Source organism: Ceratina calcarata, unplaced genomic scaffold (assembly GCF_001652005.2).
Source record: "Ceratina calcarata isolate Rehan_Ccalc_2016 unplaced genomic scaffold, ASM165200v1 scaffold209.2, whole genome shotgun sequence".
Taxonomy (NCBI): Eukaryota; Metazoa; Arthropoda; class Insecta; order Hymenoptera; family Apidae; genus Ceratina; species Ceratina calcarata.
In genome coordinates, this window is record NW_017142569.1 from 296,179 (window position 1) to 317,881 (window position 21,703).

The 21,703-nt window shown below is 39.4% G+C and overlaps 2 protein-coding genes across 2 annotated transcripts in view; both read left to right on the plus strand.

The window, feature by feature from the left end:
• The window catches only part of LOC108622163 (alkaline phosphatase), a 190,960-nt gene extending 175,636 nt beyond the window's left edge, over window positions 1–15,324 (plus strand). Inside the window, exons 8-9 of the mRNA XM_018019867.2 lie at window positions 2,553–2,674; window positions 7,730–15,324. Coding sequence (XP_017875356.1) covers window positions 2,553–2,674; window positions 7,730–8,125 — 518 coding nt within the window. The 3' untranslated portion in view covers window positions 8,126–15,324. The remainder of the gene's footprint in view (window positions 1–2,552; window positions 2,675–7,729) is intronic.
• A 5,910-nt stretch (window positions 15,325–21,234) lies between these two features.
• The window catches only part of LOC113463960 (polyamine-modulated factor 1-binding protein 1-like), a 5,166-nt gene continuing 4,697 nt past the window's right edge, over window positions 21,235–21,703 (plus strand). The window contains exon 1 of the mRNA XM_026811265.1: window positions 21,235–21,671. Coding sequence (XP_026667066.1) covers window positions 21,559–21,671 — 113 coding nt within the window. The 5' untranslated portion in view covers window positions 21,235–21,558. The remainder of the gene's footprint in view (window positions 21,672–21,703) is intronic.

Below are 21,703 nucleotides of genomic sequence, written 5' to 3' on the forward strand. Positions count from 1 at the left end.
TACATCCTTAACTGAGAATATCAAAGTCTTTGATCTGAAACGCTACAATGTGACAGACTGACAGCCAATTTAATTTATAAACAAGTATTACACATCGTTTATTCAGTGATCTCGTACTATGATTTTCATTTACATCTTGTATACATATTCTTAAATTATTTACGTTTCATCTTTTCATCGTTTCATGATTGATAAACAACCGCATGTCGCGTTTTATCCAATATACACATTGGAATACATGCGATGTTTGCTCCACGTGATAAAAGAGTCAACAGTCACCATGCAGAGTTAATAAAACAGTTAATAATTGATATTGATCGATTACATCGTTTGGAAGTTAATCATTTATTTGCCGATAAAATGTTTTATCGGAACATAAAACGTAAAGCGAGGAGCGATGATCTTTCAATATACGGTGAACATAGTAAGCGAATGAGAGACAAAAGAAAAAGTTCGCAGATCCGTAAATTGAATTTCATTTCGGCTGAATACCGTGCCTTCATCGCGCCGCTAAAAAGACGGACTAATTGCGCATAATGAAATAACGAGCAGTTTAAACTGACCACGATCCATTTAGCTGGAGGATAGAGAAGAATGGTCGAACAGACTGTTTCAGGGCGTTCATTCCACGCTTTATCTCAGGTTCGCGTTCCCTTCGACCGACTCGCTCCAAAGAGTATTATTTAAAAGGACGATTAATATAGATTACCACGAATGAAACAGTGACGTTTATTCCGCCTAGGTTTACAACGAAACTGCTATTTCATTCGTTTTAAACAAGCAATCGTATAAACAATTCAATGAAAGGTCTGGTGAATGTAGCACATGCATAAAATTTAAGCGATTGTTTATAAATTGAGGACAGAAATTCGCATGAATGCGCTGGATATTTGTTTTTTCTTTGTCCCAATTTGTACGAATTTGTATTATGTGCACATATGCATCTCATGCCTAGTAGGGATCCAACGTTTAATGCAAACGCTACATTTGCACTGTAAATAAACGATTAAATTATACATCGCTTAACGACAGGTAACATAAAGCAGCGGAAGTATTCTAGTTTTTGAAAATTTCTGCACAAGTAGTAGGGAAAATGAGGGGGTGGATGCTTTTGAATAAAACATGTCTACCAGCCCAGCAGCTACGTTCCGGGTCCATTTTTCCAGTTCTTCTACTTCCCACGTTTTCTCCCTTATTACTCCCTGCATTCCCCAATTCTTTTTTTTTAATGCAACTGGTCGACCACTTATCCATAAAAGAATGTTCTTTTCAGGAATTAATGTTAGCTGAGTAAAGGAAACGAAAGGCGTAGTTGAAAGTTTTCCATTCGAATTCTTATATAAACTCCTTCAATGTAATTAATATTAGAATGTTTAATCTTGTTTTAGCTAAATCCTTATTATGTTAATCAACTTTTTTGTTCAAACCCATTTATTACAATTAAATAAGCTGATTAATTAGACTATACTTGCTAATTTTAATTAGGGATTACTGTTTGGTTTATTAAAATATCAGACACAGGTTTGAAGAAATAAGTTGAAGTATGGATGCAAAACCTGCCTAGTCAACTCAGCTTGATTATTAATATCGATACAGCTGAAGTTCTTTGATACAAGCAATGGCTTAATTTACCAAAGAGGCGCATGCACAACATTGATTCATAGATAGAATTCACTTCATCTTTTGACGATCAACGGTGGCTGATTAAATTTTGATATGAGGAGTGGCCGTTGAAGGGGATTCGACGACGGGAACGTATGGAATGTTTCAGCGCAATGGGGCTAGACTTTACGAAACATCCGGCAGTTCGCGTTCTTTACCGTTCCCTTTGGCCGCCTCGCTTGTTTCCTTTTCCCCCGCTCGTCAACATTGTTAAACCAAGAAATTCTTTACTTTCCCGAGGTTCCCGCCGCGCTTTCCTGCTCCATTACTTCTGAGAGTTGGACGCGGTTATAAATTAGATACGCGCGCAGCATTAACGGAATTCGAAAATGTTTCCGAGAGGCTACCATAGCCTCGAAGCATTCGCTTTGTCAGACTGCGACTGGGAAATGCCCTGGATGCTTGATCGGACGTACAGTTTCTAGAATTTCATGCTCAGAATGCGGGGCCGTGATTGTAGTTGTTAGCGACTTCAGAAGAAATCTTCATAAGAGTGCTATGGTATTACATTACCCTAGAAAATTTTATACGTTGCGAAATAAGAATTATGGCGATAAAAAAAATTCAGACATGTCCCTATATGTTACTGTGAAGAGTAATTTCATATTTTTCCTACGCCACCATTCATCATTCGTAACATTGAATTGCATCTATTCATCACTTACCGCGAACAGCATTGTTGAAATGAACGAGCTTTCATCACCAAATAAAAACTTAGGAAATCATGTTCTATCTTAATCAGTAATGAGCACTGTTCGAGTAATTACGAGCTGATGATATCCAGTGGCCGACGATCATTCGCTCTAATCACTGTTGATGGATGTAAAAACTTTAGGTAATACACCTCTGATTGATGAGCTAATCGCGTGGACCAATTTTTTTTGTTTCAGGTTCTGACAGCAAGGTGTCCGATGTTGACGGACAGCCGTATACAACGTTGTTGTATAGCAACGGACCCGGGTACACGCAACCGAGGAATATTTTACGAGAGGCTGGCAAGGATTCCATTCAGGTAAGAACGCCGGGGCTCACTTTCTGGTGCAAGCGAGATATATAGCGTGGCTGTTTATTGGATCGGAAAATGATCGAGCGCAAGTATCCGGGGTACGTTTAGAAATCCATTACCGCCTTGCCGAGGGGTTCATTCGCGAAATATTCGATCGGAACACTTTCGAACTTCATATATCCCGTGCCCTCCATCGTCCTCATTTCGCCACTCTTTCATTTATTCCCACTTCTGTTTCCAGATTCTATGCAAAGCGCGCACAATGATTGGTAGCTCTTTCAACTCGATCACTTCTAATCTACCCGGGAATCACTTATATTTTTTTCATTCGGATATGCAGATGAAATGTAGCTATCATCGATACGTGTCATGTAATATTTTAATGAATAATTAAATTTGATATATAATCACAATTATTTATTTAATTGATGCAGCAAGTTTATGTTGAAGTAATTTAATAACGGTTACTTATTTAGTATGTTTGCTAAATTTCTTTTATGAACAATGAGTACTTGAGGGTACTCTAAGACTTATGACCTGAGGTGTACAATGGTACAACACTTACCCGTGATGATACGTAACAGTGATGCCACTCGAGGGTGGGCTACAAGTGGAAACGCACTTTTACACACAAGTGGTGCTCCAATTTTTCTTTCACCGAAAGTAATTTAAATTGAAAAGTTGTCAAAGGGAAAGTTCGGTAGAAGTTACTTCGAGAAGTGTTAATTACAAGAGAAATAAGGGAACGAACTTTTCGGACGGTTGCAAAGTAGCGAACCCATTCATTTTTGTGTACGGTTTCCTTTAAAAGCGAAAGTTCTCTTTAAACAAAGAAGCTTGTAAAAGCGAAAAGTAGAATTTATATAGAGGCAATTTATTTATTTCTTTGCTTCTTCTTAGATATTAACAATCCTTTAGTAAATAACCAACGCGCATATATTTCGTTCCACGTAGTTCCATAAAGGATTTGAGTGATTTCTATCATTCTGCGATGGACACGTTTCGTAAGATAAACTCGTAGCCGTCGGTTATTCGCTCCATCCCTCAAACGCGTCACTCAAACCGACCACAATGAACCGCACAAAGCATGGGCAAATGGAAATATTAAAGTAATGCAGACAGGATGAATTCCTCGTGGCATTTAATAACGTTTGCCCCCAATCGATTAGGTTTCTCTTGTCTCTCGAGTCTTGGTTGTTGCGCGGTAATTAATGTATAAACTGCGGTTTGTTCGTTGCGAAATTCTCGCATCGCGTCGTTCCCTTTGCCCATTTCTGGCGGGCTCCGGCAAAAAAGAGAGGAACGCGATTCATCCTCGATAAAATAAATGGTAACCCAGTTTCTCATAAAAATAAAGCGCGTTTTCATAAGATTTATGCAAAAGGAAGGAGGAAAAATTAGAACGAGAGCCGGCGGGAGAGAGGAAAGAAACGAATGGAACAATAAGGGTCTTGCCTTCGTTAAAATGACCGTTCTCCTGCTTCATATGCATGTGTCTATTTAGTCATGCTGAATTTTTATTCCCACGAATATACGAAGTATATAATTTCTGTTCTCTGCAAAAACTGATATAATGTTACGAGAATAATTAATGGAAAAATGTTCTTTAATAAATATATTAAGCTTTCCAATATTGATTTATCAGTTGCGAATTAAGCAGATCTTTGGATATTTTCATGTTTATGTTGTCTCTATGTTTTCGAGCTGCCGAGCAATAATCGTTGTCCCCTCGCATCAGAATGTGCAACACGTACTGTGAAACTTCCTTCTCTAACCTCGGGATGGAAAATCAATTTTTATGGACCTCGTTCTTGAAGGTTCTATGACGTGCATATATCCTGAATAAAATGGTCGGAAAATTGTTTGATCAGATAACTGTGGTCGCTTTCATTGTATCTCAGCTGAAAAAATAGCAGTTGTAAAAACGGTTCGCTAAAAATATAGATGTGCATATTTGATATTTTTCTTTATTCGAACGCTAATATTTAATCTTTGAACTAATGTTATTTCCATTCCAGTTATATAACGTTAATTACTCTATGCTCGAAAAATATTCAATATTTCTGATGCCGCATATGAAATATATATTTTTCATTTACTGACTAACCCGGATTATAAACGTTTTATTATTTCGGATTAAAATTACTTTAATCAAATATATAACGTCAAATAGAAGAAGATGCAAACTTGTTCGCTTATCCTGCGCCATTTAATCAAAACCCGCAACGAAGGAATCAAAGCATTAACATGTAGGTCACCGATTTGGGAACTTTTCCTTTCCCCACGTTCGTCTCTTCTTTCAATTTCGAACTATCCATTCACCTCCATCTGCTACTGAAATTTAACGGCCAGCATTTTCACTTCTACGTACATCTTCCTTAATAATATCTACATACAAATGTATATGTACGATTGCATGCACAAATATTTTCTCATACGAATTAAATCAAGATTAAAGTAGAAAAATATTGCTTACTAATCAATCATTTTTTCATTTCCTAAGTAGATTTTCGTACGATGCAAATGGATTACTCTTATTTACTTCGATCAGACTTATCTGTCATATTCAGTCACTGTATCTTATATCCATTTGTAACATACCCTCGTATCGTAGCACTGCTGTGTATCATTTAGAATGGGCAAGGTTTACATCATTGCACATCCCCATTCATAAATCTGAGGGCACTTTAAAATACCTATTGTATACACAATAAAATTGACAAATATTCCAAATTAATTACCATCAATTTCAATTGAATGATATGAACGCAAGTGGATTTGCGCTTCAAATCTGTTTAGTTTACTCCGTGAAATTTTATTCCTGTTCTCTAACGAGAAGTAGACGATTCTCAATTACACAGTGTTCGAAGGGTAGGACCTCTCTAACGGCTGGATGACGAATGATAACTGCACCGCACTGCGATATTTAAGGTTCCCCCATGGACGCACAATAATTCCTTTGGATATCGTTACGGAGTAGATTTCGGCCGCAATTGCGGAACGATCGTAAGAGAGCTGGCACTCTCGTGGGGTTTCCTACCACTCGTCTTCCTTCGATTCAACGTTTTACGACGGCTCTTTAACCTTTTCTTCTGACCTGCCCTGTCCCGATGTGCTGGCAATTCTGTTTATTTCAGCGAAAACCGGATTTCCTGAATCGTCGCACGAGCTGGCTTATTCATTTTTGATTTACGATCCCCTTTTGGGAAAGAGAAACTTTGTCAAGTTTAAGAGGGTTCCCATTTTTCTGGCAACAATCACTAATTTATTTCTTTCGATTTCTATAAAAGTAGAAAAAGAAAGAAAAAAGAAGTAGAAATTGATTCCCTTTGTTGTTCAAATATTCGCTACCGTTTTAGTATTCTTCCACTATAATTTACTAAACGAGTTTAGTACGTTTTCCAGTGCTCTCATAATTGAACGGTAATAAATATTCCTCGCTTCCGTTTGCGATTCTTGGCTCATTGCACGAGCGTGCAATGGAAGTCAATGACACGGGTAATAAAGCAAAGCTTTTGCACGAGAAATTTCGCGAACCGTGGGGGTAGAATAGGATAACGGAATTCCTTCAACCCGATTGTTCCGGGTACGCGCGAATAGCAATAAGCTTCGAGAAAATCTTACGACACGACCGTACCTACTGCCCCGAGTTGTAACGCCACCCCTCCGGGGCGTCGTGTTATAAATTATGCGAACGTCTCACACGAAAAATTGCAGGAAGAAATAGATCTAGAATTGCTCCGGTGCTCATGGAACGAATGGGATATATCGTAAATGATTGAGATAGGTAATCAGTGCAATAATGAATAAGTATACGAGGACAGTGCGAAATTTATTAACAAGCTATGAACCATTAAACGTATAATTCGATATCTACGTTAAATCAGATTAAATAATAAGAAATAAAAACATTTGCATTTCTTGTATAAATTTAATAATGTATAAATAGATTTTTATTTTACGATTCTTCTCACGACACGAACATGGAACATTAATTCGATCTATCCTTAGGCACTGTCTATATCCACAGAACAGCGAAGTTGGTTCGACGTTGGTATAAAAGTCCTAGATACTAAGTAAGGATCGCCCGCGGATCGTCTATCCGAAGTAAATGCATCCGTGGCTCGTCTTGGTTGGAAGTTTCGCTCCTGTCGATTTCAATTCTCAACGGGTTACAGTGCTGCGAGGGCTTTGAGCTCGACGAAAGTTGTACGCGACGTGGTGGCGTATGCTCGACACAAATGCCTGGTACCGGCATTGTTCCCTTTCTCCGTGGTAAAAATTCCCAGCCGTTATCGACCCTTTGGGATGAACCCTTTCATTCGATCGCGGTGTTGAATACGTCAAAGCGGATTCGTCGAGTTTCAACCATCATCGGGAGTAGCCTTGTGAGGCGGTTCTTTGAAGCTTCATTTCGCTCTTTTCATACGCCCATTTTCCTCTGGAGGCCGTTGTAAACAAAGGTAAAAATGAAAAAGGAATCGCGTCGCCGCGAGTTATCCGAGGTGTTGGCGGTGCATCGGCTCCCTTCACCGCGACAGGATATCAGTTGCTCGTGCATCATAATTACGAGGTCGAAATTGCAGGCTCCTATCCGTAGTCCCCACCTTGGTCTCTCGGTAACGAGGCCGTCGGTTGGAATTTCGTTCACGCCGGGAAATCGCGGTACCGACTGGGAAATTTATGGCGTTGATTTATCACCGCTGTTCCGCGATTATCCTTTCGACGCGGATTACGAACGGCTTCACCTCGGTAATAAGAAATATCCGTGATGAGCGACGAGTGTCGGATCTGCATTTAAATTTTACTCTTCTCTATTTCTCATATCTCTGATACGAATATTGCAAAATCATGACTATACGTAATAAGTATTATCAATAATTAATAATATCTGTAAACCCAGAGCATTGTTCAATGTAACTTATCAAGAAAATAATAATACAATGATACGTAAAAAGTATAAAAGCACAACCGTTACCTGGTTGCGAATAAGATACAGCCACTAATTAATGCAAGTTAATTTAGCCATGAATCGATCAAACGTCCTGTTTTGGGTTGCAGACAGCGGGTGTGCCACGGGCTTGGGCAACACATGGCGGAGAGGACGTGCCGGTGTTCGCCATCGGTCCTCTGGCGAGTGTCTTGTTCTCCGGTAGTGTGGACCAGAGCTACATACCTCATGCGATCTCGTACGCCTCCTGTCTGGGTCACCACGCGAGCCGTTGCTCCCGAGATTCTACGTCCGGCAACGACACAATGAGCATTCCGATAAGCTGTCCCTCGGCGGAGCCGAACAGCGCCGCGATATCCAGCGACGTGATGAACGACCAGGCCAGGAATCCACCCACGAAATCCGGCGCGTCTCTCGAACCGGCCGGCTCCCGTATATTGGCCGGTGTTCTCCTGCCCCTTATCCTCGCCACTCTACCCTGTACCACGTTCGAGGGAACGAGTTAATGCCCATTAGAGCCTCTTCCGGTGAACGAATCCCAGCTACGTGCGACCTGAACTATACTGTTTGGGAAACTTTTGGTCAATCCTCTATTATAATGGGACAACAGGTGATTCGATTGATCGCGTCAGTACCAGGATCGAATATCTTCATAACGTTCGTACGGCTCTGGTTGGGATGATGAATCAGTTCTAAATAAGATCAGATCAACCGGATGAGGGAGAACCGACTAACGACGTTTTAATTTTTATTCTATCCTTCGGTGAGATAGAAATCCACGAGAAATCGTGTATAAAATAAGGAAATAAATGGCTTCCGTGGAGGATACGAGGGAGCGGTCCGTGGACTGTATTCGGGTTTCTAAGCGCGCGGGTATAGTTGAATAATTTATCAACTCAGCTCGATACGTCGGGGGAACGTCGATCGAGAGCGACGCCTATTCCACGACGCAAGCTATTCGGAAAATCCATGCTGTAGGTTAAATGGACGGCTAATGTACGGCGAGGGGATGTCTCTTATCTCGCAACGGTGTTACGCCGCGCCGCCTCGAAGGCAACCGGGATTAATACTGAGCCTGAGCATCGCTTCTTCCTGAGAACGTCCGCGCGTAAAACGTGTACGTGGATCGTGGTAGCTCCTGTTAATCAGTGTCGGGAATCGATTGATGATCTTGCATACTGCGCGATCCCGGAGACGTTCCGATGGGATCAAGGATCGTTCTAACGCGTGTCGATGTGTTTTGTACACCGATCGCGTGGGAGACCTGGCAGTTTATCGAGGAGAATGCGTCTGAAAGGACTCAAAATACTATTGAACGACGCGGAACGAAGATCCCTCCGATTCTCTCCCGTGGCGCCGCTCGTTTCGACGAAAAGTTAATGATGGTTCTTGCCTAATCTCATGGAGAATTTAGTGGCACGTGGAGATTCAAAGCAGTTTGGGGGACAATTTGCGACGATCATGACTGTCCCAAAGCTGCCGGTGGATTTTATCGTCTTTCGAAATTTTCACGGAATATAAATGGGGTTTACAAGTGTTACGTGACGGAGGCCCCCTCGGTACGCTCGGTTCGATTAAGGGAGTCAAGTTTGTCGGGACACGATCGTTGAAACAAAGTGTTGAGTGTGGAAAACAATGTTCCACGTGAAAATGTTACATGACTTTGTTACGCTTTACTTTCTAGTCTACTCGATTTTCGAAGCGATTGCGAAGTCGCGCGTATCATGTGTGATGTTAGGAATTAAACGATTGTCGAAACCAACGTACACAGACACCGTATTAAATATGTGAAACTGTACGTATCGACCGTTTTGTTTTAAACATGGGAGATAGTAAAGAGTAAGGCTCTGTAATTACGTTTGGATTATCGATATAAAGCGTATAGTTGAGAGAAAGTGAATAAAACGTAGGAGAATAAATTTTTTCTTCATTGTTTTGTTTCTATTAGTTAAAAGTCATTTCGTGAAATGTATTATACGGATAAAAGTACGAGACGAAATGTGTAAAATTTGTATGATAAAATGAAAGTATAATATTTTATCAGCAATATTTTGTTCTCTACTTACACGGTTCTTCGAAATTCTTATTATAGCCATCGGCTGTTTGTATGTATCATTAATCACATCACTTTTGTATTTTTTTTTTTATAGAGAAGTTGATAATACTTTGAACATCGTTAATATCAGGAATTGACTGTAACAAATATCTCAGACAACGTGTACTTTAATGGTTGATTTATGTTACTCAGAATCCAAATGGGATCGAATACAAACGGTATCGGAACTGTTCCAAAGAAGTTTCTCATTAGCATTCGAATGGAGATTTCAGGGTTTGGAAGTGGTCGATGGACGCTGAATTCTCCGAAGGAAATTCGCGTTTAATTCAAATTTATGATAATTCGTCCTATGATATCAAATTTAATAGCGATTCGTTGCCGCCTGGAATTTCACGGAATCACGGCGACTATTTTTAGGTCGTCTGTCGACTGGAACGGTGTGATTTGATTGACCGTGTTCGCGATAAAAGTGCGGAAAAGTAGGAAGGATTAAGAGCGAAAGTGCTCCGCTTGCGATCGATACGGAGGTGACACAAACGGCGAGAATCAACCTTTCGCGCGACGAAATCAGATCCATTTTAGTTTTCGATTACTGCCGCGTGAAAAGAACATTTTTCGTGCCATTGAGACATCTCGATTCGCAATTCATTCCTCTCTAATAATATAATACAAATATATTTATTTTTATTCACATACAACTATTCGTCAACTTTACGACCTTCAGATTTAAAATCAAATTTTACAAAGGGTTTTAAAAAGCGTAGGAGGCGTCGCGGATTATAATTTCGATCCATCACGTGCAACAGGAAAATCCATTTAGATACAATCTCTCGCATACTTCCGGCACAAATTCGAAATAAAATCAGCGAGGTTCTATGCAGATTGATTCGCAGATTTTTTCAGAAAATGCGATCTCTGTGTCGTTACGTGCGAATCGGGCTGCTGAAAATTTTAAAGCGAATGAGATATGGAATTTGATTTCGCCGTCACCCGACCTCATCGATACGTTCTATTTTCAACTACTGCCGAGATCAGCAATGGGATATCTCTCGCCTCGTCTTCCAATACACACACGTGTTCGCCCATCCACTCGTCGAAAAACTTAATTTTGGTCCTCGATATTTTCAGTTTGTATCCCTTTCTCCTCGACTTTTCCATTAAAATTGTAATCAAAACCTTCGCGCCGTTGACGGGAAATTAGTTTACTTAGATATGGTACCTTCGCTGCGAGGGAAGATCGTCGCAAAGAGCGGAGAATTCATTCTCGTGATATCGCGAAGGCCGGGTAATTTCGTGGATGCGAAACTGGTTTCGCTTAATTCGCTTTAAACAGAATTTCTTGCGCGATGATGAAGTGATCACGAGCAACGCTTCAAAGCGCGACACAATGGAGATTTACTCTCCTCATGTTAAACGAGTTATGTGCATTATTTTTCATCCTTACAACCTTATATACTAACTTGTTATTGTTCGGGCAAGCGTGTGTAACGAGGAAATCAGACATCTTTGAGTAACGTTCACTTTGTAAAATAAATAATAATATCGAACTCTAGTAAATTATTCTTTGTACTTAAGCTGTCGCTACTATGGAATAAAGTGAACTTTATAACAAGAAGCGGGGGAGACTTTGTATAAGTCAAACATTCAAATTTATGCGCAGTTGCTCGAGAAAATGGTGACAATGATTAAACAATGGTCAGACGTTCAAGGTAAAACAAACTTAGCCGTCGACATTGGAGGGAGATCTGGCAAAGTTAACAACGAGGCTTCGAGCGGGACAAAAAAAGATTAATTGTGAAGCTTGAAAAACGAGCATTTCAGCTTAGTGAACTTTAAAGCGAGACAAACTCCTTCGTCTGCTGTTTCCCTTGGTATTCCTTAAAAAAAAAAGAAAAGAGAAACCATCGTTTCCGTTCTTCGTTTCTGCTCACGATATAAACTGTTCCCCGAAGTTTAACACAGTACGATATATTCCTGCTTTTATTAAATTTATCACTGTTGTTCCAGGGGAATACTTTGAGAATTATGCACGAATTTATGCTGTAGTTGGGTCTACCATGAGTTTTGTATGCAAACTGTATACGTATACATATGTAGGTAAACTAAGAATACAAAACAAAGAATAATCCTGAATCCTAACATGGAACTTAACAAGCTCAAACTCTGAACCTTAGAATACATCCCAGGACCTTTTCCCTGTTTTTGAAGCGCATGCATCGTAATATCTGTACATTTCCATGACAGAAAGAAAAGCAAACTGACGTCAGTACGCATCCACGTATAAAGAATGAGGAACAATGAACATTACGGAGTTGAGAAGATCGAACGCTCTCAAACAACTCCGATATTGAAGGCGATCGTATTGGAGAAGTTTGAGGATATTAAAAATATTTTCGAATTTCAAACCAGTTTGCCCTAACAAATTGCAACGTACCCGGACACACACGAGCATTTACAGCAGATAAAGTTTCAGATGTCAGCTGCTAACTCCGGTAACAAGCAAACAGTTAACCAACTTCGCCAGACAGTGGCTTGAAAACTATCAGTGCAATATCCACATCAATTGCCCATACAAGTCAGCAATTTCGAAAAGTTGTTAGAACTAACTAACATTAGCGCGAGAGTTTTGGTAAAGGCATGAACGGGGTTATTTTAGAAATTTTATTTTCGAAAATACAGTTTCAGAAGTTAATTTAAAAATCAATGAAACGTAAATAAGGAGAAATTATGTGTACCATTACAAGAATAAATTCCATTGACAAATATATAAAAATGGATGTATAATAGTAGTCTCCATTTTTTTTCGAAAGAGAGTTCGTGTCGAACCAATATCGTTAATCAATAAAAGACACTGAAGCGCAAAGGATCGTTGGGCACATCCACGCAGGTCGTCGCGCGATCTTGCAGCTTGTCTAAGCCATAAAACCCTTTTCCTCAGCAAAGGGGGGACAGCGTATTCTGAACGACAACGAATATCCTCGCTATTCGTCAGAGGCATCGTGCCTCTCGAACATGCAGATATTTCACAAGCATTACCTTGTTTCTTTCTTACGACCCGTTTTACGGTTGTATGTTCTTACGAGCTGGTCACCACCTCTGCAGGGAAGCGTTTCCCAGCATTAATAAAAGAATGCAGTAAACGTGGTACCTTGGCATGCTGTTCGCGAACACGTCGTAAATATGTTGTAAATATTTTTTGTGAGACGTGTAAATCGTTCAAATGTAAACGGGTCTTAAACGGAATATCGACTTAACTAGAACGGGTAACAGCAATCTAGCTTTTTATTCAAAAGCTTTTTATTCAGAAGGAGAGTTAGAAATATTGTGAGATGTGTTTTAGAATTGCTACAGAAATTGATTAAGTAAAGGATTAAGAACTTTTCTGACACAGTACATCATGCCGATAGCAAGGCCAGCCTGGTTTCGAAAATTCGAGCAATTTCTGTTAGGCGAGGAATCGATTTTCGCGGCCTAACTCGGGGATTAATCCAGGCCGGTAAATTTGGTGAAATAGGAAAAACTCGAGGCGGCTCTTCCTCTCGTTGAAAGATTTCGAAACGGCGAAATCGAGCGAACCGGTCTCGTGATTGAATTGAGGAGCACGAGATAAAACTGAACGGCCACCAGTCACCTACAACCTTTAGGCTCTTCTTTCCCTTTTCTCTTTCACCTTTCTCGAAACCAGATTTCTCTCCTCGCTAGTTAGGTAAACGGGAAAATGAATTTCAAATTGCAGTGAAAAAAAAGAGATGATATTTTCAAATAGGTTTTAATTGATTGTCTGAACTCAGAGAAACTGTAATAACAATGACTCGAATAATAGAATTTGCAGAAAATAGAACGTTCTGACGTTGGAGCATCGTCTATTCAATTTACATATTTCTCCGGGGTATCAATGTTAATAAACAGAAAATTAATCAGGGTTGAAAATACGACGAAGAAAATGGGAAGATTCTGACAAGGGAAAGACGGAGCATGGATTTGTCAGAAAACAAACGAAAGCGTAATCATAGCGGGGCCAGAGATTAATTAACTTGCTGTGTTCTCGTGGACAGGCGATGTCGCATCGGTCTTTCAAACTTTAGTCATTTGAAATTTGCACACGACCGGCGCGAGGAGAAATGATGCCAATTAAAACAGCATCTCTTCGTTTATTTCTTGATGACGGTATTGATTAATCGGTCGCCGTTAATTTTCATCGATATTGACAAATTTGTGTTCAAAGTTGCGTGTCAAATGGAACCACAGAACGTAATTAGCAGTAATTGAATATCGAAAATACCTATCGATATTGTATAACAACGTGGAAACGCAAGAGCAGAGGAATAATGTAGAGATGAACTGAAATAACAATATTAATTACGTTCGATCATTTTCTTTTTAAATGTAAATGAATGTTTCAATGAATAACGATTGCTTTCAGAGGAAATAAACACAAGTTTTGTCATAAGTTTGTAGGACATAATCGAATGTTAATGAATAAGCTAAATAATTTATCATACATTTTACAATAAGGGCACGATTCAAATTCAGTGATTCATTTGTAAACGTTTGTATTATTTTTAGCAATAATTAATCGACATGTTTCACCGGACAACGATTTACAGTTTAAATAACGAAATAATACATATACATAAATGTATGTATATCTATAATAGTTTTGCGTTCAAGTGGACTGTTTTTACAACGTTAACTTTACAGGGTCTTTTACGAAATGAATTCAGCAACGGGAATGAATATTAAATAATAAACGAAGCACAGAAAGTAATTGCGTAGATGTATACACAGATACTTTAGGATCAGTAATTTTTATAACATTTCTATTTGTTAGAATTATTATCTACTTTGGTCTCTTTCGCGTAAACTACATTACATTCTAAGTATTTTCAAGAAACACAATTCCTATTTATGTTAATTTCTCATATCTGTTTCATTGTAATATAATCATTGAACACGTGATAATATACATGGTTGCAAGAAGTTACTGATCAGCTTGAATCGCAGCCACTGGCGACAATAAAGTCCCAAATTGTTGATAAATACTCATGACGAAGGATTTGACAAGCGCTGTTAGAAGCACAAGACATGCCTATCCAAAGTTTACACACGATCAGGAAATTAACTTTATCAATTCGATGAGACATCAAGAATTTTGCACACGTAAGAGTGTTCGTGGCACTTGGTGGTACTTATCCATGATTTTCACGGCTACAGTAAAAAGTGAAAAAAGAATGTAAGCAGGAAAACTGGCTTTAGATGTTATTCACGTCCCTCAGAATCGTTTGTTACACATTGCGTTCATCTAGTGCGTGCGTGTATGCGTGTCTGTATTACGAGTATGAAACTTATCACGATCGTGCGGATCCAATTTAATGTTCTGGAATTCAAATAAAAATCTTAGAGTCGCGGATCTATTGTAAGAAACGCGATAATCCGTGAGACCAAAAGTGCGAGACGCACGCGGAGACGAATGGAACGAGCTCACCGATTTATGTATGCACACCTAAACACACGCAGTATGTAAGGAAATAAATATAAATTATATATAAATATATTTCTGTAAATAAAATGGACACGAATTATATTACGAATGGAATTTACTATAGATATCTGTATATTATTGTTTCATAAAAAAAAGATTACAGAAATGTGCACCGTTGTCGAATTTCGTTCTTTTCCTTTCCTTCACGAACTCAGGATTAGTCGATAATCAAGTGACGTAGAAGAATAATTATACTAGTGACTGTTAATATTAACCGAGATCGTAGTTCAAAATTCACTATCTATTCTGAACGGTAATGAAATTTTCAATGGCCCATGAAAAACGATGAAAATTAAGCGAATTCGCTACTGGATTCGTTTCCGAATTTCTAGACCATACGAATCGTACCATTAGGTGCAAGGATTCATCATCCTAGCTTTCAACAGCAACCCTATCCCCGCTGCTCCGTGAGCCCGATTTAATGAAGTGCAACAGCCAAAGAGCCTGATTAACTTAACGAGCAAACGTATTATAGGAGAAGCTAAATACCAATAAATTATATCGGGGCGTCGTTCCATTATGAAATGGCGTTACTCGCAGCCACCGTTTTCGAACCAGGCGAGGGTGCATAATTCACTCGGTTCCCAATATTCCGCGCGCACTCGTACATCTTCCGTGGTTTTCCGCTAATGTGCTTTAGGCAGTGCCAGGCATCGCGCGTAAATACCGATCTCCGAAGTTTCACGCCACGTGCGCGACCATGTTTCGAGAGCGTTTCGTATGCGGTTGCATCCCCGAATTGCAAAAGTTGTAGCGATAAGATGATTAACGCGTGCGCGCCCGTATCGGAAAAACGGAAACGGTTGAACCGGGGAGCAATTTCAGAGAGCATCCAGTCCGAAAAATTTCTATTAATTAGAATTTCAATAAAAACTTGCGTTTTATATTATATGTTATGTACAATTGGAATGGGTTTGGAACAAATAATTACAGAGAACATGTGTGGCTACAGTAGAATTGTACGAAACCTGGCGTGTGCACCAACTGACGTCAAATTGCAATTAACATTCTCCTGCGTCTAACTTCTAACAAATCCCTGAAGAACTTCAGTTTAAGTCTTTCCACGTCGTTGCATTAACATTATAACACGTTAAGTAGTTGTGACGATATGAAGTACATAGTTGAGTCATTATATTGCAACCGTGTACGAATTTATAATTATGCCATTGCATGTTATCCAAGTTCCCAGCAAGTGGGGTCTATATGTATAGTCACTTTTCGCTTCATTTAGCTTAACCAACCCAGCAGTATCAGGCTAACTAACTGCATAGCGTTTACCACTGGAGAACGTCTTAGCGCGAATCGAGTCACAAGGTTTGTCAATTTGTTAGTTGGCGAGACATGCTCTACCCCTTGAGAATGAAGATGGGTGCCGGAGGAGACCGAACTTAAACCACCTCGAGTATGACGCCTGGTGGAAAGCGCTTATCCTAATTAGGTCCGTGTGCAGCCACGAGGAGTTTCTTGTCGTCTAGCGCTAAGCAACGACGTCGAATAATACCAATAATGCTCGACTAAATTTACTGTAGATCGGCACCGGTGGCAAAGATCTACGCGGCATGCCTTCGACCAACAACCACGAATAGTTTCGCAAACTACAACCTACTCGTTTCGAAATTTCAACGAGTTGATCAGAATTAGTGGCAGAAATTCGTGACAGGTGACAGCCAGAGAGCCGTGAAACGACAGATTGTGTCTACGGATCCAGTGTGACGTGACTTTCAGTGATTTTAATGGTTTTTAATCAACCATTTTTTTTTTTTTTTACTAAAATAAAGACCGACAGAGCTACAAAGGTGGAACGTAATTTATGCAAATAGAATCGTGAATTGTAATAAACGCGCGAAATGATGTTTTATCTCACTCGGTAATTTCCAATTTTAATTACCCCATCACCGTACGTTGCCTGCTTTTTCCGAGGGTAAAATCGCGTTCTCGAATCTAGGAGAGAATTCAAACTTTCAGGAACTCAATCAAAGTTTTATAAAAGTAGAAACAGTTTAATTCGTTCGACAGATGCAGCTGATGATCTAATACTCGTATTCGGTAATTTCCACGCGCTGCGCCTAGAACCGATAAAGATTATATCTGAAAATTCGTGGATGGATCAGCGGGCGCTCGCGACTTCATCAAAGAACCGGAAACGGCTTCAAGAACTTCACAGATTATCCAACTGCAGAACTTTTCTCGGTTAAATGGCCTGGCAGTATTCCTGCTCGGAGGAACAATTATACTTACACGTTTCCGAACTAACTTACGGACGCCGGCTGATTTACAATTTTGATAAGATAGTGTTGGGAAGGAACGTATTGAATTCCGCTTCCTTTCGACGAATAAATTACCCACGCTGAGATTAGGCGAATTTCTATTCGCGGAATTATGGAGAGAAATATCACCTCTGTCGCTCAGCAATATCTGAAGCACCGAGGAGAGATTACTGAAGAGTGGCAGCCTCATGGGACTTTGTGTCGCACGAAAAAGTCTGGAATTTTTGACGCCCGCTAAAATACATTCCCACCGAAGTAAGAAATACAAAGCAAAACACTCGTCGGTGTTGAACAGTTGCCAGATATAAGAAAGGTCCGTGCAATTTCCTTCTAATTCCACTTGTGAAGAAATAATTGGCGATGAACGAACTAATTATGAATCGATTAGTTCTGAAGTATTTGAAATAGAAGAAAATTATATACGATCTTTCTTCTGGTAATAGCAGTGTTAACAATTTTTACTTGAAGCNATATAAAACATTTTTCGATAGCACCTAAAGTTAATGAATATTTTGCAATAAACTGTTTTATAATTTTTTGTTAAATATTAATTAATTATTGACTTTAGTTAATTAGTTAATCAACGGAAAATGTTTTATATAAATTTATGAAAATAATTCTATAGGAAAAGGGTATTTCAGGGAATGTGTCAATGGAATGTTCAATACTGACGGTAGGAAAAATGCATGAAACGAGTTTCAAAAGAATATTTAAATTCTGTTCGTAGAACAGTTCGTAGTCTGTCTGTAGTACAGCATAATTTACACGTGTTGATACAACAACAGGATTGACGTTACTCAATTTCATGAAATAATTGAACAGAACAAAAGAACGATGGAAAGTCCATATACGCATTGATGAAGGTATAACAGGCAAAGAGGAAAGGAGAAAAGCGTAACACCAAAGGCAATTTCGGAAGTTTTATATGAGAACAGGCAAAGAGGAAAGGAGAACAGCGTATGCGTGGAATGAGGGCATAGTGAATGTTTGCGCCAGCGTTCCCCAGCGTATCGCTCCAGCTACGAATCTATGGATCGAAATCGCGGAACTTCTTGCATAACGTATATTTCATGCGGCACACTTCGACGCTTGAAATTTTATGCTGTCCACTAAATCGCACGACAATGTAAATATTTTCGCTCCGACTGGGCGACTCTGTGTTGAATTTCCGCGAACCTCGCATTTCGAGGCAATTTCGGCTACATTTGTCATCAATTATAAATTCATTCACTAACTTAATTGATTCTGGATTAATTAAAAGAGCAGAAGAACTGAAGGAGACCGGAGCAACTTTTTAATGAATTAATAAGTACTAAAATACACAAAAGTCCGATCGTTCATAACTTCAAGGCATGAGCATAATTGAATGAAAATTCCGCGATTAGAAGCGGAGAAGTTTCCCCTTTAAAATACAGTTCGATGCGTTCTCATACGATTTTTAATTCCGAAAGTATAGTAGCTACATAGTTAGAAGAAACGATTAATTTTTCGCACGACACAGAAAAGCGTGTTTGATACATTTCAATGCGACTTCGAAATCAATTTCAAAATAATCATTGTATAAAAATAATCGTAGTTTCTTCTTGTTCCACTTAGAATTCGACAAAACTCCTATATTGAATTGTTATTAAAAATCCCAAACTTTCAAATATGAAAAAAAAAAATAAAACGACACATAGAATGTGTGAAGTGTAGAAGCCTCCTCTTTAAAATGACGATTTTTTATCCAGATCCGATTTTTCGTTCTAAAAATATCGTCGTGTAAAGAGAACAATTTTTTTCACGCAGTTTTCGGCGTCCTGTTCGCGCAAGTCAGTCCTCTCTTTCGCGCCTTGACCCATTTACTGACCCGCCTCAACTCCCACCGACCCGTCTAGACATCTACTACGGGGTTCTAGGAAAATAACCCTTTGATACTAAGAACAGAAGTAGAGCGGGTGTTCGCAGTAAAAAATGTTCCCCAGGCACGCAGGTCGATTCCTAGCGCAGCGCTCAAGCGACGAAACTTTGGGAGCCCAGAACGGATGAGCAAAAGCTATTCTTCTGGTCGTGATTTCCTCTCTCAACGAGAAATTCATTTTTTAAATTTACGATGTTATTCTGTACGTTCAATCTTTTAGAGCTCAATAAAATTAAAAATGGTGATACGTTATTCTTTTAATGTTAAACAATTTATCACCATAGATATAAGCACCTTTCCTACATTCTCTCTAAGGTGTTTATGCTTATCGCCTGTCAGCTACACCGACAGCTACATTTACGCATAACAACGTCGTCGGTAACGGCAGATAATGCGGGGACGATCGATTAATTTCTAAACACAGCGAGATGTCAATCGTGGCAGTCACGGGCACGTGGCTTTGAACAACGTTCACGGTGATCCACGATCTTAACCATTCCTGGGGAATCATTATCGTGCAACATTAGAAACGGAGCCATGCCGAAACTGAACAAGTTCCTGGTGACGTCGATCATCGCGGATATCAAGGAATGTGTATGCGTCTCGAACGAGATATATTCTTGGCTCGGCGATATCGAACATCTGTCATGGAAATTCCCGACGAAAACCGCCAGGGATATAAATGCCATGGAAATTGTGAGGGAGCACAACGGGACCGCAGGGGAATTTTATATTCTTCTCCTGGAGCTGGCTTACGACAGGTTGTTTAGCTTTCGCTTCCTTCTGTCTTCTCATCTTTTTTCTCTTCCCTGCTTTCGATCGACACCGCGTATTTACATAAATTTTTTATAATACGCGATGAACAAAAATGGGTTTCCCCCTTTTGCCATGTTCAATGAAGTACGAGATGTAAGATGAAGTAGAAACAGTAGTATCGTCAAGATTTTAACGTTCCGTGAACGTAGCTTGCACGATTCAATTAGGCATGCAAATATCTTGCGGCCGCAGAATCGTCAAAGGAAATGAACTAGTTTTCGCTCGGAATGCAATGGAACGCTCGGTGCGTTTCCGATCCAACAACTTACTGCATGAGTGCGAGCATAGAAAATAGATTTCAAATAAAAATGAACGATTCCTACTTCATGAATATTTCTTAGGCGAAGATAATAGAAAATTAGAGATGTTTGAATATAATTCGTAATCCTATCATAAATGTCAACGCGTCTTCTATTAAATTAGGTCATTTTCATTAAGATGAAGCTTCTCATACAGAATTCATTTCGTTCTACGTTTGATCGTCGAATTCATGGACAAATTCCCATTTATGGAAGATTTTTTCAAAGAAGTGAACTGCATCCAACGGTCGAGTCAAATTTCACTGGCCAGTTTGGTGCGGCTCGTTTGGGACCGACTGAAGACAATACCTGACTCGATATCTCGTCAGATGGTTAGTCAAACGAATTTCAAAGAAACTTAAATCAATTCAAATCACGCGTGGAGTGTATTAATGGAAGATTAATACCGATAAGAACTTTGAAAGTCACTTTGATTAATTTATGTGCGCGTGGGAAAGCTGACGTGACTATGGAACAAAGTTAAGCTAATTACAAAAAGCTCTCCAATAGCGCTTGGGAAATTAAGTCTCAAACTATTTCACCTAAGAAATTTTCTTCGAGGCTCCTCACCCACGTTCTAAAGCACATTCGCCTATCAGGTTTCGAAAATTGGTTCACGTGAAAAATACATTAAACAATTAATTGACCGAATTAAGAATTGCAGCTTAGTTTTCTAAAAGTATCTTCAATTGACTTCAAGATATAATTAAATAATATTAAAACCAGCCAACGACGTTTGATAATATTTATTAATTTCTTTCATTTAAATTCACGCGTAAAATATCAGACACACAGTCAAGTCTTATTCATACACAAAAAATAGAAAAAAATTCATAGAAAGAACAGTGAGGAGGTGTAAGGGAGTGAAATGATGGGAAGAAGACGTGCACGTTTTTTAAATCCCGCGTAATATGATAAAGATCGTAAAAATTCTCTTCCCATCCGATCGGAGGAAGCTCCCGAAAAATAGCAGCACGTCAACAGGTGAAGAATTGTAAGGACGATGCACAGGACTCTTTCGCGAGCAAAGTATCCCAAAGTTCTCAAGCAAGCAGCAGTATGAGTTACTGCGAGAGTTGCACGCTAGCTGGGATGGCCATTATTCAAGCGATAAATGAAATCGAACAGGTCTTCGGCAAGAACAAATTAGTTTCCGTCGCCGCCATTGAAAAGTAAGTGAAAAGAATTATATAAAAATGAAAAG